At 29.1% G+C, this 26989-nt stretch overlaps 1 protein-coding gene across 1 annotated transcript in view; it reads left to right on the top strand.

Annotated features, from left to right (window-relative positions):
- LOC105845741 (uncharacterized) overlaps positions 1–26989 on the top strand; it is a 69854-nt gene that overhangs the window by 22925 nt on the left and 19940 nt on the right. Inside the window, exon 2 of the mRNA XM_065810502.1 lies at positions 8500–9178. Within this exon, the coding sequence (XP_065666574.1) occupies positions 8500–9178 (679 nt within the window). The remainder of the gene's footprint in view (positions 1–8499; positions 9179–26989) is intronic.

Here is a 26989-nt window from a genome sequence, read left to right as displayed (position 1 = left end):
GTCGCCAATCATTGGACCATGCCAAGATTTTTTTTAAAGTGTTTACAAGATCAATGTTGTTGTAATCATTTCTCGATTGATACAACTTAATATCATCTGCAAACAGCCTAATGCTACAATCTCCATTAGTGCAATAAACAAAATGTCGTTAATAAATATTAAGTACAATATAGGTCCTAGTACATTTCCTTGTGGTATTCCACTCTTAACTGGAGTGTTTTCAGAATATGAGGTACCAACACACACACACACACACACACACACACACACATTAAAGCAATTAGTTACAAAATTTTTAATCCAATTAAATAGTTCGTATTTAATTTCATAGTATTGCAATTTGAACATTAGTTTAGGATAAGTTACCGAGTCAAAAGCTTTTTCCAAATCAATATAGATGATGTCAACTATTTTTTTGTTATTTACGGCAGTAGTCCATTCTTTTAAAGTTGCCAGCATTTGTGAACATGTGGATCTGCGATTTATAAAACCGAACTGATGTGGAGAAAAAGAGTTATTTTCTAACAGAAAGTGATGAAGGCAGAGGCAAAAGGTCATTCAAAATACGCGTTTTACAATCGTCTAAATTAAGGAACCATCAGAACTTGCAAGTGGTGTAACAGAATGGTGACGCTTGTAGTTTGAATTGATAAAAGAGTAAAATTTGCTGATATTTTCTTTATTGACAATTGCTTTCTCCTTATTAATAGCGTTTCTTATTATTTCGGCATTGTATAGATGTGAGCAATTCTTGTATTTGATAAAAGTACTTAAATTAAAACTTTTGTATTTTCAGTATAAAATACGTTTTTTAGATGCCAAATTTCGAAGTACGCGAGGTTGAATACTGTATCTTTTTTTTAAGGAGTGCTGGTACGTGCGACAAAATGCTCGAGTTCAAAATGTCACATATAGCGTGCCAGAATGATTCAACATTATGTTGCTCAGCTAATTTGTACCAGTTTACATTAATTAAATCTTTGTTGATATTATTATAGTTGGCCTTATAAAAATTATATGAAATTGGAAATGATGGTTTTTACTGCTAATTAAGGCTCCCAAATTGCAATTGAAGAGAATGGTATAATGGTTGCAGGTACTGGTGAAAGTGGATGAAGTTAATATAAGAAATTGTTAATATAAGATTGGTTAATATAAGATCCAAAATATTATTTAATCGGGTACTTTTTGATACCAGCTGGGTTAGGGCGTTCACCTTACAAGTTTAAATATTTAAAAGTTTTCAAAATTTGCTTTTGCGCTTTATAAGGCGGATTTCCATTTACAAGAAATTTCCCGTGGAACAGAATGGTAAAGAAAATTATTCAATCATGCAACTTAAAAATTGCGCATTTTAAATTTTTTTGTTACATAATTTGATGATTTTCTTTTCCTTTCTGTTACGCAGAAAATTTCCTGTAAGTGGAAATCCACTTTTATGTTAAAATGAAGAAGAAATAAATTCTCAAAAGGTTTAATATCCGATAAATAAGGGTTTATTTCATTTGGAAACAAGTATCGTGTTTCCGTTTTCAATAAGGAAGAGCTATCATAAAAAACTTTATCAGGGTCCTTCTCGTCAAGCATGTTTTAATAGTTTAATCAAAAGAAGTTATATTAATTTTCTAAGTCATTTATATTTTCAGCAATATTCATTTTAACGGGTTTAATATTTATCATTGATATTATTATTCATTTTTTCCTAATGAGTAATATAAAAAATCGGTAGCAAAACATTTATGCATATAAAAAGATTTTTTCAAGTTTGCAAGTTTATCCTTGAAGTCCAATAATTTGAGAACTATAGTTTTTGTTTCCTCAGATCTGCGCTCGCTCAATTTTTTATTTTTTAAAATCAAGGTGCTCTTCTAACAATTTATGAATTTTAGCTTCACTCTCAATACAGGTTTTATTTTCTGCTCTTTAATTCCGTCAACTAATAGATGGTTTTTGCGCGATCTGTCCTCCATTTCTCTTAACTTATTTTTAATATATACAAATTCACTTTTTTTCTTTCATTTTTTCGTTTGTTTTGTTTTTTTCCACGACAGTAATGGGGTTTTTATCTTCTTCTCAATAACTTCTTTATGAAAATTTAGGCTTGTTTTTACTTCTTCAATATTGATTTATTATTTTATTCTAATCATCATACTTTACATTGTGAGCAATTTAATAATAATGCTCATTCGAGCGTATTTGACACGATACTTTTGGCAGGCATTTCAACCGAGATAATAGCGAAAAAAAGTTGCAGTACTTTTTTTAAGAAGAATAGTGAATGAAAATTTATGCGAATCTCTAACTTACGCAAACTATAAGTTTTGTTATGTCAAAACATATTAAAACATAGGGGTTGCCTTTATTTGAACAGAGCCTTAGTTGGAAAACTTGCAATTGTTTTAAAAAAAAAATGAATTATGGCTATAGCCACAATTCAAACAAAACGCTTTGACCGATTTTGAAAGTTATTCCTCAAAAAATTGCATTTGCACTATCGGTTTGAAGTTTTTTTGCATAATTTCTTTTCGGTGATCATATATATTTTGATTGCGCTGGGTAAACTATAGCTAATATAGCTATAACTATATGTTATACGGTTTTTTGTATTTAATGCGATGGGATTTAAAATGCAAATAACAATATAAACCTATCTTATAAGTTGCTGCAAAGCATGATATTAGAATGTAAGCATGATATTAGAATGTAAGCATGATGTTGCAGTAATGTAACAAAATAGTCTAAAGTTTCCTTGATTGAAACTATAAAGTTTTCCTTACTTAATCAGTAATAATATCAAAGAGTTGTAGAAATAGTTCAACCACAATTTAAAAATACTTAGCAGCAACCCTAAACCTTAAAAATAATACTTTATTAAGTGATTTTTAATCGATAAGTTATAGTGTTGTTATCGGCCTCGACTAAATTGACTAAAAGTCGACTAGTCGAAAGTCGAAATTAGTCGATTTAGTCGAGTGAAAATCGTAAAACCCTTTTATCTTTATATTAGATTTAATTTTCGAATCTTTTATTTTTGTTTGTTTGTTTAAAAACAAAAGCATGTACTATTATAACGAGAGATGTGACGAATAGTGGTTTTGTATTACCAAATATTCGGCTGCCAAATATTTGGTGACTCTTATTTTTATGGTTCCAAACTGGTTCATTGAAGTGCATGCCGTGGGTATACTGGCAAAAGACGTTAAGTTGAAAATTGGCAGTTTTGACTTTATGATGCAGTATTGTAAAGTTTACAACGCTCTACAAATTGGCACAATACACTTGACTATCTTTTCTCTGATTATAAAAGTATATTTAACATTAGTTCATAAAATTGGTGTTTTATTTAGGCTAAATTAAAAAAATTAAAAGGTATATATATTTTCTTAAATAAACACTTAATATTATGGTGTATTTAAATGTTAACACCAAATGCAATTTAATAAGATTATAAAAGTTTTAAATAGGAAGAAAACTTAAATAATTGATTTCTCTTAACAGGAATTTTTGAGTTAAATAGAATACCCACAATATGTTAACTACGCTGTGGGCGTTTTTGTTTAGTTTATAACTTAGCTTTGTAACAGCACACATTATTTGTTGACTGTTACATCAATTTGATTTAACTATAGTTATGTTTAAATGTATCATTCTTACAAACCACTCATAAAGATTACAAAAATAACCAGCTCAGGTGCTTGCATTTCAGAAGTAATTTTATAAGTTGATACAGATAGATCTTCACTACAACCTCAACTTAAAACATGCTTTAACTTAATTGGTAATGTCAATTATAAGGTTGCGATAAAACGATGCTATAAATCCTGTTCAGTGAAACGCTGCTTGTCACCAATGAACCATCACCTAGACTAGAACCATCACCTAGTGACTAGAAGCGCCGGTGATGATTCAGCTCTATTTCCTAAGAAAAAGAAATGTAAATGAAAACAGTCTTACTAATCTCTACGAAAAAAGGCACAGATTTGAAGATGTGAGAGAAAATAATTCCAATTGCAAATGATATTAGTTTTTGCTTGAAACTGTTTGCTTAAATTGGACAGCAAGTCCTTGTAAGTGTTGGTCAGCAAACGCAAAACATTATCCACAGAGAACTTGAAAAAATTTTCTTATTATTTGCCGGTGGCAGTGTACATAGTGAATGACTAATTTATGAAGTATGACATCTCTAATTATAACTGTTACTTATTTTTTGTTTACTCTATTAAAGGTTTATCTAATTCATAGCATGTCAGTATTATTTATGCTCTTCCCAGTGCACTGTAATAAGACCGTAAGGACTTCTGAGAGCACTTTAACAACTACAAAAACAAAGCAAAAAAATTAAAATTATACCTAATTAAACTATCGGTTAATTATTTCATAAGTTTTTTTTTCTTTTGTTTACTCGATGCTTTTGATTTTCATAAACATACAGGGCCGCTTCAAGGTGGCTCGGGGTCCTGGGGTAAAATTAAGTTGTGAAGCTCCAAAATCAAAATGTCATTTATACAATCATATTGAAAATATGATTGTAAATACTATGATATTTAGCAAGTAATTATTCATAGTAATAAAGACAATAATATTAACAGTAATGATAACAATAAATTATTATAATTATTATTATTATACAGGTTGTTTCTTTTAAAAAATAATCCTGTAAAATCAACAAAAATTGATTTAAAATGATTTTTGTCTTTGCGGTGAAAATTTTACCAGTTCATTCAAAACATATAATTGTTGTTATAATAATAATAATTATAATTACTTTATTACAATCATTGCTATTATTAAAAATAATAATAATAGAAATAATAACAATGATAATAATAAAGTAATTATAATTATTATAATTATAACAACAACTATAAGTTTTGAATGAGCTGTTTAAATTTTCACCGCAAAGACAAAAATCATTTTTAATAAATTTTTGTTGATTTTACAGGATTTTTTTTTAAAAGAAACAATCTGTTCTGATTAAGGAATCAAAGTGTTCCAATTTAGGGAGCCAGTTGTCTTGATTAAAACAAAATGGTATCTTTGAATAAACAAATTTATTTCTAATAACAGTGCAATCAATTAAATCAAATTATGGTTAAAAGTATAGTAAAGTTGACTGTTTGTTTTAATCAAATCATAAATATTTTCATAATTAAGCCATCTTTGGTTAATAAACGTTTATTCCTTAAGTGTTCTAATAAAGGTAATTCCCCCCTATATTAAGTTTTATAGTTTTACTTTCACTTGAAAACTGCATTGCAGCAACATCTTCTTAAATTCGATCGGTAGCATTTCTCCGTTTTATAAAGTCTTTTATTTATTATATTGTTTTAAAATAATTATTAGTTAACATGCCAGCGTGGCCGTGTGGTTAGCTTGCTGCAGAGCTTGAACTAATCGAAAATGCTATGGTTCGAATCCTACCATCCATACGTGTCATGATTGAGATTAACTTATGTTATTAATGTGCTCAGGTAATAAGTCCTAATAAGATGCGGATGGTCTGATAAAAATTCATTGTGTGAAACTTAATAAAGAAAAAAATTTAATAAGGCAGTCATGCTACTCCAGAAGGTGTAAAAAATATATAGCTAGAAAAAACTTTATCGTTTATTTTTACAATTACAAGTCTTTTTTGCTATATTTATTTTTTTTGCTATAAATATATATCTTCAGATTAAAAAAATTTAAAATATATTGTATACGGATTTGAACCCTCGGAACGGCGGATTTGAACCCTCGGAAAACGGCACTGATGACAGCGTATTAAACCACTGATCTATCGAATTTATGAGTGTAATTAAAAAACAAACAGTTATATAAACTCTTATACCAATTGCAATTAATTAAGCTTCTCTAAATAAGCGCAGCTTTGTTGCATAAGAATAAAGTTGCACTTATACATATAAACACGTATTAACATATGTGTTTATAGATAAGCGCAACTTGTAAAACTTGCAAATTTAAAAAATCCACTTATATAATATTTTATACAGGATTGTTTGTAATCTAGGAAACCTTTTTTAATAGTTACAAGTCTTTTTTGCTGAAGCTGTTTTGTTTTGAATTTTCGTATTTATTTTATTCTATAAGTGTAAACGTCTTTAGCATATGTTGTTAAAAACCGTGTAGGGGAGACCGGGGCTAGTTGGCTCGGTTTTTACTCTATGAGCTCTGTAGCCTTAACAGTACATTTTTTTAAAAATATTAAAGTGTATTCTTAAAGAGTATGGATTAGGGTATCTTATAAAATTTGCATTCATTTACAAAAAAAGATTCTTGGGGCCTTTCCGGACCCTCAAAAAAAAAAAAATTGCGCCAACTTAGCCAACCACGGGGTAAGTTGGCGCAAACTAAAAAAATGATTATTAATGCACTATTAAGTGCAAAATTAATAGAAATTTTTTAAAATTAATTTTTGCAACAATTTTATCCCAAAATTTAATATTACTTTTAGCTGGTACCAAATATTAGTCCGTATAAAAGCCAAACAGTAACCCACCTTTTATCTGAGGAAAAAAAAACTAAAAAAAAATTTTTTTAATTTTTTTGTAAGAATATATATTTTCAATATTGTTAAAAAAAAAAAAATTAAAAAAAAAATAATTTTATAAAAATAAATATTTTTTTCCATAGTAAATGCTGAGCCAACTTACCCCGTGAAAAATTTGTCAACTTACCCCGAAAGCTTTTTTTTAATAAACAGTCTATAGATCCTGAAAAACAGCAGCTTTGAAAAAAAGTCTGACTGAATATAGTAAACCAATTGTGACTTGAACTTTTACAATAATTTTTTTTTCATACGACTAAATATTTTCTTTGTAAAGTAAAAAGGAAGCGATGTTCTAAAAGTTACGTTTTTGTCCAAAAATCGCATAAATCTCAATATCTCCCATGCGCATGCGCGAATCCTGACAATACTACAGTGAATGATGAAATGGTCAATAAGGAAGTTTCTGAGTAATTTTTATCACTTTTTGATGAAAGGCTCTAAAGATAAACGCAGTTCGTCAACTTACCCCTGCGGCCAACTAGCCCCGGTCTGCCCTATATTATATCTATAAAATAAGAAAACTTTAAAACTTTATTTTAATAATTAGAAATTTTTTTTGCTATATTGTTTTTTTTTTGCTATAAATATATAAGCAAGATTTAAAAACCTTCAAAATTTATTACGCTGAGGGGAGTTCTTAAACCTCCACGAAACGACATGGATGATAGTGCACTAAACCACTGAGCTATCAATGATATGCGTTTAGGAAAAAAACAAACCTAATTATAAATCTTTTATAAGCTTTATGTATGCTGTAAAGGTGTGCGTGTTAATTTTTTTGCTCTTAAAGCATGAATTACTATACTAAAAAGTATTGAAGTAAATAAGGAATAGGTATAGAAATAATCGGTGTAGAATAGATAAGTATAGAAATGGTAGGTTTGGTAAAGACCCGTATTTTATGTGTCCGGAAAGCTAGTAACTAATATTTTCCCAGGCTCCTATTTACTTTTTCCTCACTTAAAAAAAATAAAGTTCAGATTCATAAATATAGCCTGATTCACTTAGGCTGTTTCATTATAATCGTTTATTTCTGTTACTACAATAGTTTGAGTGCGCTCATTTCATTATTTGAAGCTTCTTCCAAAATTGTGATATTTCCTGTAAAAATATTGACAGTACTTTTATTAATATTACGCACAGTTGTTTTTGATGGCTGATTTATATTTAAAAATTTATATTTACAAATTTATATTTAAAAATTTGAATATCGCATTTTTTTGTTTTTGCACTTCTTCCCCCTTTCCAAAGAATTCAGATGGACATTTCCAAAGAATGCATTCAGATGGACATTTCCAAAGAATGCATTCAGATGGACATTTCCAAAGAATGCATTCAGATGGACATTTCCAAAGAATGCATTCAGATGGACATTTCCAAAGAATGCATTCAGATGGACATTTCCAAAGAATGCATTCAGATGGACATTTCCAAAGAATGCATTCAGATGGAAATGAAAACCAGCAAATTCTTTGTCGTTTTTCATGTCGATCTGGATTCATGACGGTAACTCATTATTAACAGAGGGACAAAAATAATATTATTCTTATCTTATATTTTAACATAAGCTTAAATTTGTCAGTTTCGGAAAAAAGTTTTCTATCAAGCGAACTTTCATTTTTTTAAAAGTTTGGAAAAGTTTCAAAAGTTTCTCGGACAATCCAACAATTCAACAAGTCTCTCGAACAAATTCAACGATTTGAGTTTTACCAATTTAGATCAAAAAATTCATATACTCTAAAATTAAATAACCGTGTGAATAAAATAATGATAAAAACTTAATTTATAATTATTAATTCACTAAAACTTAACGAAAATTTTTTTATTTAAAAAACAATGTTTGAATATTGAATAATATATATTGCTATTTTGTTTAATTAAAAAGTTAGTTTAAAAAAATTTTGTTTTTAAATTTATAATCTTCTTTAAATTTGTACTATTTTTTTTAGATCTCATCTCCTGATTATGAGTTTGAAGCTCTTCCGGATGCTCAATTTCTATCTAATTTATCCACATCTATAAAGCCATCAGTTGCTCGTCTTCATCAAGCTACCAATGGGTTTTTAATAACATCTCAAACATATTATTTTCAAATTGACTTAGAAACTGTAGCCTTTGTTAGTATGATAGCTACACAAGGACCGAAAAATCGTAAAGTTCCCGCCGTTTTAACATCATTTTACATTGATTATGGTAATGATTTAACGAACCTAGCAAGATATCAGTTCAATAATGTTAGCTTTCTATTCACAGCTCCTTCCAACGCTAAAAATGATGACGTCACATTCAATTTTTTTGGTTCATCTGGAATCGAAGCTCAAATAATTAGGATTATTCCGTTTAACCAAATTACAAAATATTTAAGAGTAGAGTTGTATGGTAAGAAGACATTAAATGAGTGTTTGTTTCCGAATTTCAACAGCTGTGATAAACAAAATGCCATATGTACGGACACAATTGCTGGCTACAACTGCACTTGTAACCAGGGTTCGGTAGGCACATCAACAGCATTTAAATGTGATCTTATAGATGAATGCACAACCACTGTTGCTATTTATAAAAACAAATGCAGTTTTAACGCGACTTGCACGGATACGCAATTCGCTTACATTTGCACGTGCAAAAAAGGTGATTTTTTAAAATCATTTTTTAAAATCCGAAAATAAATGTAAGTATGCATGTATATTAGTTAAATATATGTACATTTTAAAGTGATATATTTATTATATCACTTTTAAAATTTTATCAACTTTTAAAATTCCGCCTTGATTTAAAAGTTGACCATTAATGTGAAAATAAATTAAAAGATATCAAAAAATTATTTTTGATAACTTTTCGCATCCACACCGACCTGATTTGAGTCCGAAAATAAAATGTGTTTTAAACACGAATAAGATAAATTTTTCATGAATTAAAAATCATTTTGTTAATACCCCAGTAAACACATAAACGTCTATTAGTCTATTAAACGTCAAAACAACGTTTCGACATAACGTTTAGAATGAAATCCAGGTTAACGTTTAGAACAAACGTCCAATAAACGTCCATATTCAAACGTATTTTAGACGTCTATAATTGGATTATTATACGTATATATGGCGTTTAGATTTTGTCTAATTTACGTTCAAATCTAGTCTAATTAACGTATATAAATCGTTTAGATATAATCAAAGTAAACGTATATTAAACTTTTAGATCTTGTCTAACCCGTTAGGTCCCAGTGTCCTCAATTGAGGACAGTAGGGAAAATTTTTTTACTGACTTAAAAAAAGGGGGGGAAGGATATTTATTGGCTTTTATTGGCAGCACTGGTGACATACCCTTGATGTATTTTACCACATAAGAGATCAGTCTAACTCGACTCGAGTTACAATTGATTCATTAGTTGGAAGAGATTTATAAGTGCTTGCTGCAAGATTGTGTTTACCAGCTAGAAAACGACTTCCTTTGAAGTAAGTAACTCGATACTCTATTTTCATATTCTGCAGTTTTATACTAATACTCTTTTGTATTTTTATATTGTTATTTTTAAATTTTTACAAAAAAATTCTGTTCTAAAGTCTGTATCCTCAAATGAGGACACTGATACTACAGGTTATAAAATATATTAAAGTACGTCATATTTTTTTAGTACTTTTTATTTTTATTTCAGATTTTGATATGTCTTTGAAAAGAAATAGGGTTTTCATAACATTGGAAGGAGCAACAAGTTATTTGTTTTCTGAGGAATGTGAAGCATATATCCTTGCTCTTCCACCAGACGTAGATGAACTTACGGAAGACGAAAAGTTTGATGACGAATGCACAGAAGCCTCAGATGTAATTGGTGTTCCAGGACAACTTGAGATTTAAATACATAAGCAGACTAAAGATAATGCAAAAAGAAAAAGAAATTTATTTACCTCCCCCAACATCGGCAATTGACAACTATAATAAGTTTATGGGAGGCGTAGAATACATGATACATGATTGGCTCTGGAAAAACATTCAATTACAATTAGAGGGAAAAAATGGTAATGGTGCCTCTTTACTCGTTTTATTTACATGTGCATAGTAAATACATATTGTATTTATAATATCGTTCATGGAAGTTATTCGATTTCAATAAAAGAGTGCAGAAAGCAGGTTGCAGTGTCATATTTGAAGCTGGGATCACATCAAAGACATGAAAAAGGAAGGCCTGTGAAAATGTTATCTTCAAGGAGTAAAATGCTTCCAGATGTAAGGTTTGATGGAAATAATCATACAATTTTGAAGAGAGAAAATCAGAGAAGACGTCAACAAAGATTTTGTACGGCTAAACCTCGAAAATTTTGTAACAAATGCAATGTAGCTTTGTTTACTTCTTGTTTCGCTCCGTATCACACGAGACTTTGAACATTAACATTCTTATGTGCACAATAATTATGTATTTATTTATTTTTTATAGTTCTATGATGCAAATAAAGACTGTTTATAATGAATTTTCATTACTTAAAATATCTTATAAGTATTCTCCCCACGTCCCAGTGTCCTCAAACGAGGACAGGCTATAAAAGCACTAATACAACAATATATAATAAAACAAATATATTATTTTGTTAATGTGACTCAAAACAATAGGAAATATCTAAAATAAAATATAAATATATCGTTTAAAATAAATTGGGACTTAATGGGCTAATGGTTTCTTTTATTTAGTTAACGTAATTTTAATTTATTTAAATTTTAAAACTTGTATAAAATAAAATTACGTTATAACTTTTTAACTTTATATAAGTAATAAGAGCTATATAGGTCTTGAAATTTATAAATAAGATATAGTTATAAAAGATCTGGTCTTATTTTTTATAACTATTATGTTTATAAAATTTTATACTATACTATTTATACTATACTTTTATATTATAAAACTATATATAAAGTTAAACTTATATATAACGTTTTCATATAGTGGGAATTTAGAGAAAAATAGTTCGTGCACTATACTTGTTTATGCTTCGATAATTAAAATAAATTAAATGATCAAGCTTTTTGCAATGGAAATTTTATAGTAATTTCTACCAAATATTTTTTAAATTTCTAAATATTTTTTCAAATATTTTTTTAAATTTCTACCAAATATTTTTTAAATTTAATCTCATTAGCAAAAAATAAAAGTTTACATTAAGATTAAGTCAAAGATTACTGATAAAATTATTAAACTCATAAACATATATTTTGGATCACTGTTTTCTCTGGTTTATGCATTATCAAAAATCTTCCTAGTATACCGTCTACCGCTTGTTTATCATGCACCTGTTCTTGTGCAACATCATCTTCTACATTTGTATCCTGATCTGATTTCATAACCTGATTTGTAACCGCAAAAAACTAGGACAAAGTACTTAACGCTGTTAATGCAAGTTCTCAAACTTTTTTGTCTTGTTTGTTCTCGGTGATAACAAACATATTTTTTTTCCGGTCTGCAACATTTGTTTATAAACAATATAAGTTAAGTTTTAAAAGATATGTTAAGTTTAAACAATATCTATATATATTGTTTAAAACTCAACATATTTTTGCAATGGAGTAAGAAATATGTATACATATTTTCTACAAAAAAAAAAAAAATATATATATATATATATTCAAACAAAATATATATATTAATCTATGGTAATTTAAAGACCGGAATTTTAGTTTAATAGTTTTATGGCATTATAAAATTAGGGTGGTTCACATCACAGTAATGTTTAAATTTTGAGCTACGTTTGCAGACATATGACTGGTTAGAAATTAAACATATAACTTAAAACTTGTTTATAAAAGTTGTTTTCTCAATTTCATGTTTTATCTTCATTGAGAGCAGCACCATTTTATACCAAAATATGGTTCATCAACTATAAAGCAAAATTTTATATCTAAACTTAAATAATTAAAAAAAAATTTAACTTTTTTGATTTTAGACAAACTAAAGCGCAAGGAGAAAAAAAAAAATTAAAAAAAATAAATTATTCGGGCTAAAAAAATGCAGTGAAACATAACCTTTTTATAAAAACGCAAAATTCGTGTATTTTCTAGTACATGCATTAACGGCGTTGATTAGTTAGCATTTTAAATGTACATTCATAAATCAAAGTTGGAATCACACAGAACAACTTTACATATAAAGGATTTTCTGAATGAAAGTTTTCCAAAATATCTTGTACCATCCATGCTTATTTTTGACATTAAAAAAATAGTAACGTCGCAACATAATAAATGCAGTGGTTTTTACCAGCTCTGTTCCACCAATTTTCTTTAGCAAATGTGACTAAATTTAGCTAAAATGCATCTAAAATAAAAAAAATAAAAATTTAGTTATTAAACCTTTTTATTACAGCAAAGATGAATACCTACTGTTACACAATCATACTAGCGTTTACAAAATGAATTTAAACTGTTTATAAAACTTACGAAAAAAGTTCTTGCAGCAGGACTTTCATAACGAGAGACCAGCAACTCATATTTTTTAACTGTGTCAATGTGGCGATCAATAATTTCTAAAACATCGGAGTCCATTGATTGGTGACATTTAGAAAGGTAGATTATCGTGAAAAGGGCTTTTTAACTTTCATGAACTAAAATGGCGCACCCAAAACTTGTTTTTTATTTATTTATTAGTCCTTTTGCTTTCAGTTGTTGCAAGGAAGTGAATCTTGAAAACGCGTTAAAGTCTAATTTAATTATTTAGCCAATAAAAAATTATTATTTAGCAGTAAAACGAAAGTATTCTTTATTTAGCTGAGTCAAGGATGCATTGTTTTGAAGTCCGCCATTATTTTATATATTTAATTAAAATTACTACAACTGATTGTAGGTAGTCACGCTCTTGTAACTTTTTAATTGTTTTTGGTTGATATAACTGTGGTAATAGCTGATCTTTATGAAACTTTATTGTTACGTTTATAAAGTTTTTGTCATAATATTATTAAAGTTAATTGGTGTAATTTATTAGTCAAGTCATAAGCTATTTTTATATATAATTACGCCCTCGAGAATTTTTGTTTCTATAGAAAAGTTGTAAATAGAATTTAATAAAAAGAATCAAAAATAAAAGTAAAACAAAGTTGTCGTATATACAAGCTATTTCGGCAGTATGGCATCTATGACGAAAATGATTGGAAAATTTGATGGATCTGGAGAGTTGTAGTGTAGCTGAAAAAGATCAAACTGGTGGGAGAGCTGCAAAATATGGGCGATCTTTCATTGATCATTCCGCTGTTTCATAACTGGATTGCCGGGTGATATTTCAAAGCAGCTACGAGCACAAGTGAAAATATTTGGGATCAGATTACAGGATGCATTAAACCATGCACGAGTACTCATGACGGAAAAACAAAAGTAGAGTATGTTTCAACAACAATCTCTGGTTTTTATAAACATGTTAAAAAACCATTCGCTACTGATTTTAACTGCTACAAGTGTGGCAAGCCTGGACATGTTGCCCGAATCTATTTTTTGAAGAAAAAAATTATTAGCGATGGAATAAAATGCTTTAGATGTGGAGAATCTGGACACATTGCAAGATTTTGTTCGTTGCATCAGGGAAACTCAAATGGGGGATCGCCAGCGCCAGCTGTTTCCCTAAACAACTAACGGCACTTCCAATATGCACTGTGCAGGTGAACACCTTTGCAGGAAAATCACTGGTTGACAGCGGATGTACTCGAACTATTATTTCAAACAACATGGCTCAGAAAGTCGATGTTCGTATCAGAAGAAAGGAACTAATGGTGTTGGCTGTTCATGGAGAATTTGTGAAAACGGAGGGAGAAGCTACAGTAACATTGACTATTGAAGGAAAAAAACTCAAAACATCCGTAATGATTCTGAAAAGTGTTGTCAACGGTACTGATGCTATTATTGGTATAGATGTCATTAATCGCTATGGAGGAGTGTATTTGTACAATGGAAAAATTTAATTTGGTTTTGTTTCAATTCATGCAGAGAAACAAGCTGTTGGTATAAAGGAAAAGGATTTTGATGCTTATTTTGATGGTACAAAGTGGACTGCTAAATATAAATGGAAACAAGGTCAACCACAACTGAGAAATTCTGTCGCGCAGTACAAGGTAAAACCCCAGTTGTTACATCAATTTAATGATGAGATGGACTTATGGGTAATAAATGGCTGGTTGAAACCATGCAACAAAGAAGAAAAAGTACAAAAGGGATTGTCCCGTTAATGGCTGTTGAGCAGGAAAATAAAGGAAAGATACGACCTGTTCTGAACTTTCGCGAATTGAATCAGTATGTTAATTCACATAATGCCTCTAGTGACGCATGTGATGAAAAAGTTAGAAAATGGAGTACTGTTGGTGACAAATTTGCAACGCTTGGTCTTAGATGCGCCTATATGCAAATACACATTGATCTGAGTTTGTGGGAGCATCAGAAGGTAGTTTACAAAGAAGAAAAATACTATCTTACACGTCTTGGTTTTGGGTTAAATTCTGCCCCAAAAATAATGTCTTCAGTCTTAGGCAGTGTTTTGAACCTTAATGCAGGTATTAGTGAAGCAACTGACCACTACATTGACGACATAATTGTTAATTTGGAAAAGACATCAGTTGAAAAGGTTTTAAATCATTTAGCGTGCTGTAGATTGGTAACCGGCAATGTGATACTCGTGCAGTATCACATTGCCGGTGCAATGCGATACTGCACGAGTGTTAGGTTTGCAACTGTTTAGAAATGAAAAAAAGGAACTTTGTTGGAAACGTGGAAACATCATTCCAAAGTCACAAGATATCAAAACTGAAAAAGTAACACGTCGGAAACTTTTTTCAATATGTAGACACTTATTAGGTCACTATCCTGTTGGAGGGTGGCTAAGAATTGCCTGCAGTTTTATAAAACGTCATAGTTAAGGAAATGCTTGGGATGATCTAATCGGAGATCAAGCTCAGTCATGATTGATCGAAATACTGCGCCGATTAGAAGTTTGTGATTCTGTGAGAGGGAAATGGAATGCTAAAGGGATTCAAAATGAAGCAACATTGTGGTGTAATGCTAGCATGGCAATAGAAGTTGCTATAGAATACGATGGCGTAATAATTGAGGATGCAGCCTTGCTTCGAAGTATAAATGATGTTATGCATATTAATATTGCTGAATTAGATGCTGTGGTGCGTGGGATAGACCTAGCTGCTAAGTGGGATATAAAGAATTTGTCAGTATTCACTGATTCAGTAACAGTTCATGGATGGCTAAAAAGTATGCTAACTGAAAGTCATAGGATTCGATCACATGCATTATCAGAAATGCTTATTAAAAGAAGACTTTCTCTATTGCAAGACTTAATAAAAGAATATAATATAAACATCACGTTAAAATGGGTTCCGTCTTCCAAAAACAAAGCTGACGTGTTGACAAGCGTTCCAAAGACTTGGTTAAATGAGCTTTCACGAAGAAATACTAAAGAGCTATGTGGAGTAAGTATTGCTGAAGAAATTTGTAATTGTCACTCAAAGCATCATTTTGGCGTTAATCGGACAATGATTACAGTGCAACGAAGACTTCTGCACGTATTAAGAAAAGTTGTTGAAGAATGTGTTCGCAAATGTTGTCAATGTAATTCAATTGATCCAGCGCCAATAAAATGAGAAAATGGAGTGCTAGATGTACCTGACACAAGGTATCGAATTGCTTGTGATGTGACTCACTATAAAGGGTCGCCATATTTAACAATGATTGACTGTGGACCAAGTCGGTTTGCAATTCGGAGAAAGTTGCCTCGCGAAGATACCAAAAATGTAGTAAGTCAATTGGAATCCGTATTTAGGGAGCATGGCTCACCGCAAGAACTGTTGATGGATAATGGAGCGGTGTTTAAATCTTGTGAATTTTCAAACATGTGTGAAAAATGGTGTGTAAAAAAGAAGTATAGACAGGCATATAGACCATCAGAAAATGGGATTGTGGAGCGTAACCACCGCACAGTAAAAAGAACAGCTGCGAGGGGACAAATATGTCCGTTAGTAGCGGTATTTTGGTACAATGCAACACCAACGGTGGGAACAAACGAGGAATCTGCACCTGCTTCTCAAAAAAATGAGTACGTTTGGCGTCTACCAATTCAAGAGGAGAAAAACACTGAAACTCAGGAAAGATCACGACAAGTTATGAAAACTTATAGAATAGGAGAAAAAGTTTATGTTCGCCCCGCTGATGCAAAGTGCACTTCAGTTTGGAAAATTGGTACTGTAACTGACATACTCACAAACACAAATATTGAAATTGATGGTGTACCAAGACATGTACGAAACGAGAGAATAGCTCCTACCTCAAATTCTTCAAACGCTTCAAGTAAAATTTTTATCAGTAAAGAGGTTAACAGTGATGAAAGTGATTTAGAAGATTTAGACATTTTTGCTGCACGAATTTATTACCAGTGATCAGACGATCAACCAGAGAAAGGAGAAAGCCGACATATTTAAATGACTATGTTACTTAAGAACTTCAGTTCTTGGGGTGATGTGATAATAGCTGATCGTTATGAAACTTTATTGTTACGTTTATAAAGTTTTTGTCATAATGTTATTAAAGACATTTAATAATATTATGACAAAAACTTTATAAGCGTAAAATTAATTGATTATTAGTCAAGTCATAAGCTATTTTTGTATATAATTACGCCCTCGAGAATTTTTGTTTCTGTATAAAAGTTGTAAATAGAGTTTACAACTTTTATACAGAAACAAAATTAGACTCTAAATTACACTAAACTATCTAATCTTATCTTTAATTTAGAGATAACAAGCTATACAAATTGTTTGCTAATTATATTTGAATAAATTAATAAACAATAATGTTCATGAGTATTCGTGACTTCAATATAAATATTTACTTATATTAGTTTAATAAAATATATTCCATTGAAATATTCAATCGATGTTACTTGTTATGTTGGTGGCAAGAATACACAATTTGTTGAAATTATTTCAACATCTATATTTTCGTAATACTATGCGTTTTTGAATGTCTTCTTTCTAATACCTATGTATATATATATATATATATATATATATATATATATATATATATATATATATATATATATATATATATATATATATATATATACATATATATATATATATATATATATGTATATATATACATACATACATATAATGTCGAAGAATAAATTTCGGAATAATGTCGAATTTATTAAAAAGGCCTAATGTCGCAAAAAAAAGGAATAGTGTCGCAAAAGAATTTAATGAACAGTGTCGAAAACGAAAAAAAAAGGAGTGGTGTCGCTTAGATAGACTCATCACTTAGATCAACGTTAGATCGACTTTTAGTAAACGTATTTATAAAAAAGCTTGAAATATACTTTTCAAATCAAGCGTCGATTTTTAGTCAATAATAGGTCGCTAAACGTTTTATCCATTTATAGACCGATTTCGACTAAATATTGACCAACTCTGAACCAATCTGTGTTTACTGGGATAAAATAATAATACATGTTACAACTTAGAAATTTTTCATTTTAAAAAAAATATGAATAAGTTTTTTCGTTACATTATTTGAAAGATTTATTAGCATAAAAAATATTGTTAATGTTATCATGTAATGTAAAAAGTTATGTTAAATAAGAAATTAAATAAGTTTTTCACGTGTAAAATTGTTAATAAACTTTCAATAAATAAGAAAATTTTTTCAAGTAAAAACATTTAAAGTTTTAACTTGTTTTAATAAGTTAATAACGTATTAAAAAAAACGTGTATTTATACATTTATATGTTTATATGTATTAAAAATTATGTATGTATGTATGTATATATATATATATATATATATATATATATATATATATATATATATATATATATATATATATATATATATATATATATATATATATATATCATTAGAATGCAATCTTCTTGATCAAACTTCATTAATAAAACATATTTGATTGACTACGGCCTAGCATATTATTATTTTCAGTTCAACTTTGTCCAAAAGAGGTCAAGGAAGAGGAAGACTTTACATGAAGAAGCCACGAACAAAGCTCATTTCCACAAAAACAATGAAGAACAGTTTAAGATGAGGTATTTAACACTGCTCTTGATGGTATTATTTAACAGATGAAACACAAATTTTAAAGAAGAAAAGACGAGGAAAATTTTCTCGTTTTTATAATTCTCAGTATCTAGTAGCAAACCGAATGAAGAAGAAACTAATGAATTTAGGCTTTAGGAGAAATGCAAATCATCGATGTAAATCTATGTGAACAAAGTGCAGGGAAAAAAACCTATGGAGATCCGTCACCAGGGTACTTGCTATCGGCAACAAATTGGCAAAAGGTCTACCAAGAATGTAACCTAGGATACACAAATTCTGCGTACATTAATTTCATAAATTTATTTATCTTACAATATAATAAAAGCTTTCCAATTCAAGAAAAAGAAATAAAAGCAAAATATTTAAATTGTCCATACAATACAAAATACTACAAGCGATACAAAAACCTTTTTTAAAAAAATAAAAAAGAAACATAAAATTTTATATTATTCTAATCAAATACAAAAATTTAATAGAGACTTAAAAAAGAAATTGGACATAATGAAGGAAATAATTGGTAAAAGTAAATCTAATTTTAACAAAATGTCTTCTAGAGTAATAATCAATGAAAGTGAATCAAACAACAAGCGAGATATTTCCAATGAATTTAACAACTACTTTGCCAACATTGGTACTTGCATCAAAAATTCAATACCCAAATAATACATTTAAAAGTTACTTAACATGCTCACACTGCTCTTTAAGTTTCAATGAAATAAATTAAGACGAACTTGAAATAGCTATTAAATCACTTAAAATTAAGTCCCCAGGAATCAATAATATCTCTTGCAAAGTAGTGTCAGATGTTTTTGAGGAGATACGTAATCCAATTTACCAATTATTTAATTCATCAGTTACAATAGGTATTGTACTTGATAATATAATATTCAATTTGATTCAATCACTTCATTTCGTCTGACACGATCAATCAAACTCTTGGTGCGACTAACTGTTTCTTGGATAACATTAGAATCAACTTTGGTCAAACAATACTTAATTCTTTCTTTAAGTTGGGAAAGTTTTCTTGCTTGCCAATTATTCTTATACATAAGACCTTTCATTATTGACCAAAATTTTTCAATGAGCCTGCATTCGGGTAAACTTGGCAAATTATCTTTTTTTAGTACAATTTCAATATTTTTAGCCTTTAAATATTCCAATACGCTTTTAGCATAATGAGCAGATGCAAGATCTGGCCAGAACACAAAATTATCATTTAAATGATGCTCTTCTATAAACGAGATAAGTCTCTTTTGAACACAATGCTCTAAGTAAATAAACTGGTTGATAGTGTTGCTAGATTCTGGAAAGTATGGTTTTTTTGATACCTTTAGCCGAAATAGCGATCCAGACCAATTATTTTTTCTGGAAACTTCTCTTTTTGGCTGTATTTTACATTCGGTGGAATAAAGTATCACTGTAGTAGTAACTAGCATTTCCATTTATCAAACTGTGATTTAAAGTAAAATGCGATTCATCTTCAATGATCCATTCAAAGTCTCGGTAATTTTGGTAAAACCGACTGCAGCATGTTCGAATTCTTAGCATCATTTGCTCATCTTGCTTCGGAACCTTTTGCTTTTTATTACATTTGGTAGCAGACTGATTTCTGAGTATTTTATTCACATACGGTTGCGAAATACCGAATTTACGAGCTATTTGCCTCTGTGAAAAACCATCTTGATAGTCAAACAAGGCTTTAAGCTTAGAAACCTTACTTTTTGGCCTTTTTTTGGCTAAACGACCACTTCCAGGCTTTCTTTCATGTTGAAATTTGTTTTCAGCGCGTTTTATTATGTCATAAATGTTAGTTCTTGGAATATTTTCAGCAATAAAATGCTTTACTGTGTATTTTTTACCGCGATTTTTATTTTCCAAACAAAATTCATACACACGTTTCCGCTGCTCATCTTCGTTTTTTTGGTTCACTTTCATTTTTAAATGATTGAATCAAATACTTTTTATATTTTTCTACAAAAAGAATATGTGAGCTAAATAAATATATTTTAATTATTATGTATACTTATTTTAATACGAAGCAAAATTAACTTTAACTTTGTCCGAATTTTTTAATTATCACCCGTTATACCAACCTAAAAATCAGGAGAAACCAATTCTTTAAACAATTATAGACCAATTTCAATCCTTTCGGTATTCTCAAAACTTCTAGAACAAATAATCTATAATAAATTATATGAACATTTAAAAACTAACAAAATTATCAATAAAGGTCAATATGGCTTTCAAAAGCAAGACTCAACTGAGCATGCAATCCTTGACCAATCAAATAGATCATTTAAAAAAATTCACATTAGGGATCTTTATTGATTTGTATAAGGCATTTGACACCGTTAACCATGAGATTTTACTAACAAAAATGAAAAACTATGGTATAAAAAATCAAGCTTTAATTAGGTTTAAAAGCTACCTTAATAACAGACAACTGTGTGTTATTATAGATAGAAAAAGCAACTCAAATTTACTAAAAACAAAATGTGGTGTACCCCAAGGTTCAATTCTTGCTCCTCTTTTGTTTCTTATTTATATAAATGATCTTCTAAACGCCTCTAATATCTTTAAAACTATAATGTTTGCCGACGATACAAACTTATTTTACTCGTCAAAGACAATCGAAGACCTCTTTGAAAAAACAAATAATCTGTCACTCAATATAGAAAAAACTAAGTATATACTATTCCACTCTAATCAACAAATTAAAAAAATACCCCTGAACCTACCAACAGGTAATGTAGAAAATATAACCATCAAAAGAGCTCTGAATACAAAGTTTTTATGAGTTCTAATTGATAAACACAACTCCTGGAAACCCCACATAAACTACATAAACACAAAAATATCAAAGAACATAGGAACATTAGGCAAGGCCATTTTTGTCAGAAAAAAGTCTAAAACTTATCTACTTTTCATTCACGCATAGCTATCTCATGTATGCCAATATAGCATGAGGCACTACCCACAAATCTAAACTAGAACCACTTTACTTACGTAAAAAATACGCTACAAGACTAGTATACAACAAAAACAAATTTACTTATGCTCAACCCTTACTGGAACAAATAAACGTACTTAATATATTTCAAATAAATATTTTTCAAAATATGCTTTTTATGTTTAAATATAAAACTAAGTCTGGTTCCAGAACATTTTACAACACACTTTTTTGAAAACAATATAAATAAATACAATACAAGAGCAACATGCAACTTTAAGATACCTTTTGAAGCAACGAGACTCTCAAAATTCTCAATTACATATCGTGGTCCTTATTTATTCAACAAATTAGTTTCCAGAAACAAATCACTATTAAACTTAAACAACGAACACTCTCTGAAAAAAAAGCTTGAAACTACAATAATCAAATTAAACAACTATAAGAAATTTTTTTAAATTTGAATAAAAAAATAAATAAATGTAACTTAACTTTTAATACAAATTGATTAAAAAAATAATATTAATAACATGGTATATAAGTAGTACATACATATATATAACGTATGCAACTTATTTTTTATGTGTATTACACGTCTCTGAAAAAGGTACTCGATGACAAGACTGACTTTAGTCTTCTGCGAGCTTCCTATAACTACAAATAAGTAATTCTTTTTATCAATCTTACACAAATTTCGTTTTTATCATATTTATACACTAACTTTATTTTGAAATGTGGTAAATAAACTTATAGTGAAACAACTAAACACTCCTCCGAAAAATCAACAGATTTATTTTTACTTATTGTGTTTTTTATTTTAATTGAAATTGTATAGAGATCTATTTCTCGGATAATTTTTACGTACACGTTATTATATTGTTGTAGTTGGAATTTATTTTAATCATGTCTGAGTAATTCCACGTCAAAACAACCAATTTTTTTTAAAAATGCAACCCTATGTCCTTGGATTTTCTTTATATTTTTACCATAGTTAGTACATTATAAAATAAGATAAATCCCTAAATTTCAAGGTCTAACTCCCAACGGTTCGTGAGTAATGGTTGCTTTAATTTTGGTTACTATTATTGTTTTGGTCATTTTCCGCCATTTTTAAATTTACATTTCTCCTTATAAAACCAAGTCTTTAAACATGTGAATTCTAAAAATAAGCGACTTAGTTAATCTCAAGGTGAGGAATTTGAATATATAAATAAAAAGCTCATTTTATAATTAAAAAGTACCTAAATATCAATTATAAATGTTAAAATAATGGACACCTGCCCCAGTAAAATTTTTAGGTGTGCGGTAAATTTTTTAAGTCTAAAATTTCAAATTAGATTATTGTACGTTTGAAGAACATTGTGTGAAAAAAATCATTTCTGCCAAATACATAGTTTAAAAATTAAATGAAAAATATTACAAAAAAAGCAAATATAGTATATTTCGTTTATCGTAGTATTCAAAATAAATAAAAATGATGCATACTTGAATTGATATACAATTTCTTATAATATATCCATTAAAAAATTATCGATTTACAAATATATACTTATTAATTTTGTAAAAATCTTTTTTTAAAAGTTCATATTTGTCTGATATTGTTGTTGGTGCACTTATTAATGTTATTACATTAGTGATTGGTATCCAAAGATAATCATCCCTTTTCAGCCAGAAAAACTGTTCAGATGGACCGTGTGGATGTATAAACTTTATTTTTATATCACTATGTTCTTCATTTTTTCTTCGGCTACTGCAATCCACCAAAACGAGTCATATGTACATGCGTAATATTAGTACTTCTACATTAGATCAAAATTTATTAAACTTAAATTTTGGTAACTTGATTTTTCAATTATATTAATAGATTTTAAATTTATATTGTTACTAGTTTTTTTAAATAACATAGATGTTTTTGAAACTGGTATGCAATGGTCGTGTCTCTGGTATTGTTTTTCCCTTCTCAAATCGTTTATTTTGCGTAGCTTTAACATTAACCATAGTTTCTGTATCAATTTTAAAGAACTTTATTGTGAGCATTTTTTGAGTGCAAAATTCAAACATTGCATCGATTGGTAGTATTTTATTTTTCTTTGGACGTTGCAAACTTTCTCTTGATATTGTTCGTTTTACTGTACCGCCTATTGCATCTCAAGAAGATTTGCCGTGACTGGTTGCAAAAAATATCCATTCAGCATCCAAAAAAAAATCTTCTGAGTGATGGCATGGATTTAGAAAATTTTTATAACTTTTATACTGTCCTCCACATCCATAAGAAAAGTTATACAATTTGAAAATTAAAGGAAGGGTTTCTTTGACATAATTACATAAAATAGTCTGAATTTGATAGACAAAACAGGTATTGTGTATCGCATCGTCAGACATAAAACAAAATGATTCGTGTAAAATAATGCCATTTACTTTATAGGATAAAACAACTGGGTGAAGGGTGCATCCAGATTTACATCAATGATAACTTTGGATCTGATCTTGCACAACAAATTCATAATTTTCTGAAAAGTCACAAATCACGATACACTCTTTTTCATTCAATTTGAATTTTAAAGCTTTAAGAAACTTTGTTTGGCATTTAGAAATATATGAGTGAGCTGTTAGTTCATCAATACACTTCACTACTAACTCTATATGTTTCAACAGTTTCAGTTTGTGTGACGAGTTGGGTCCTGTCAGTACCTTGCCATTGATTAAAACTTATCTCGTCATCAAAATCAAGTTTTTCAAGCTCTTCAAGAAGAAATAGCTGTAAGACATCTGTTCCTGGGCAACTCAAACATCTATAAATCATACACTCATTTTTTGAAATGTCACAAACCACCTAAAAAACAAGTTTATTTACTATAATTTACTATTAAATTTTCTATTATAATCATTAAATAATCATAATAATAACTAAAATCATGATAATAATAATTAAAAGTATTAGTAATATCAAATTTAATTTCCGTATAAACTGATATCTTTTTTTAGATTTCCTAACTTATAACGTACATTAAACACACTTATAACTGAAAACAAACCTTTTTCATTAAATTTTTATAAGTTATATCCCATTTCATTGCATATAAAAGAAGAACTGCATTTTGATGATAAACACATACACACACTGAGTGAGCAGCTGAGGCTTCAACACTTACACATCACTTAGGACGCAGACTGCAAAATTTAGAAATTCCAAGATTAATCCCTGGATTTATAACTTTAAATTGGCTGTACAATTCTTTCAGGTTACACAATAGCAATCGTTTTTGTACTTGTATTCTGTTATTTTTTCCTTTTCCAACACTTAGATAATCTTTTTTATTAGACATTGTTCGTGAGTATTCATCATATTCATAAAAACTTTGAACAATGGAGACAACACTTTCTCCAATTTTGTCCAATGGGAGTAAAAGTATGCCACTCTCCTGTTTCATACAACGTGCTGTTCGAATAGCATTTACACTAACTTCAAAGTAGTTAGAAGCATAGTCTCTAGACCAAGATTCAGGAGTTAAAGTGAGAATTTTTAATTTATTTTTATAGTCAGAAGCATTTATCTTTTCTTTCATCTGGATAAACAATAGTGTCAGTTTATCCAGATCAGATGCTTTACTTTGATCTGTTTTCGAATAAGACGCAGTAGAATTATCTATAAAATGCAAATTACTTATTCCATAATGAGCTGCTAAATCTTCACTAATCTTTTTTATTGATTTTTTATATTTTTTTCATTGCAGATGCAACACGTTGATGTAAAGCAGCAGAATGTAAATTAATAGGAGGTTCTCCTAAAACTTCCAGGGATAAATTAATATGAGTAAATGGTTCATCTTGTTCTGTCAATATTTCATCTACTCCATTTTCACTAGAGTGTTCTACTGATAAAACTGCCTTTGACTAACAGCTAGTATATAACTTCCACCCAGGTAAAACTCTTAATTCTAATGACTCAAAGTGTCTAGCCAACATTAAAGATATTGTAAATTTACCTTAAAAAAAAGGATATTTAAGATACGTGTTGTATACTTTTACAGATAGTATTCATATATTTGAAATCAAATTACCTTTTATTTATTTTTTTATGCACTTTATAAACATCACAACAATCACCTTTTTTTTTCAAATCTTTTTTCAAAGGAGTGAAAATGGTGGTTACAAATGCTGAATAGTTCTTCACAAGCACGCAACTCAGATCTCCATAAAATGTTTTGACGAATATCAGTGTCTAGGTCATGTAGTAAAAAAATCTCTTTATTTCTAGAATATGAGGTTTTATGGCATTCTGACTTCAAAACTTTGCCAATATTACATGAAATCATTTTGATAATGAAATAAAAAATGTTATACTTGCAAATTTAAAAATGCACAAGTACTAATTACATTATTTATGTAGGATTAATTGCAACATTTAAATTAGATGAATATGTCTGAATTCAACAATTAAACTTTAATAATTTGGAAAGACAAGGAAACAAAAAGGAATTATAAAAATATATTAAAAAAACTTACATAACTTAAGAAACACTTCGATTTAGATAGGAATTATTATTTTTCGTAAATTACCATGGCAATATATATACATTTATAGTACAAAAAGTAAAATATTTACAAAACTATGTATTTGGCAGAAATGATTTTTTTCACACAATGTTCTTCAAACATACAATAATCTAATTTGAAATTTTAGGCTTAAAAAATTTACCGCACACCTAAAAATTTTACTGGGGCAGGTGTCCATTATTTTAACATTTATAATTGATATTTAGGTACTTTTTAATTATAAAATGAGCTTTTTATTTATATATTCAAATTCCTCACCTTGAGATTAACTAAGTCGCTTATTTTTAGAATTCACATGTTTAAAGACTTGGTTTTATAAGGAGAAATGTAAATTTAAAAATGGCGGAAAATGACCAAAACAATAATAGTAACCAAAATTAAAGCAACCATTACTCACGAACCGTTGGGAGTTAGACCTTGAAATTTAGGGATTTATCTTATTTTATAATGTACTAACTATGGTAAAAATATAAAGAAAATCCAAGGACATAGGGTTGCATGGCCTAGTTGTTTTGACATGGAATTACTCGTCTCGGAGTTGTACGCAACTATATTTTTATTTACTTCGCATATTTCGAACTTATAACTATATTTATGATTTATATTTGTACATCTTTAACGCCAATCTGTGATGGGCTACTTGGAAATACTTTGTAGTTGTAAAATAAACATGTATAAAAAAAAAAAAAAAAGAAACGCGCTCAAAAGATTTTCGGTGAAAAAGATTTATTTTATTTCAATTTTGTTAAGGTGCCCCAAGAAGTCCTTCCGATCTTATCCAAGAGCACCGTGGTAGAGCATTTAGCAGGAAGTTCAATCCTCTTTCCTAACCGATGTCGCAAAACATGCCCTGGT

This window comes from Hydra vulgaris, chromosome 11 (genome assembly GCF_038396675.1).
Source record: "Hydra vulgaris chromosome 11, alternate assembly HydraT2T_AEP".
In the NCBI taxonomy this organism is placed as follows: Eukaryota; Metazoa; Cnidaria; class Hydrozoa; order Anthoathecata; family Hydridae; genus Hydra; species Hydra vulgaris.
The sequence above is the reverse complement of the archived record's forward strand: the minus strand, read 5'-3'. Positions and strand labels throughout refer to the sequence as shown.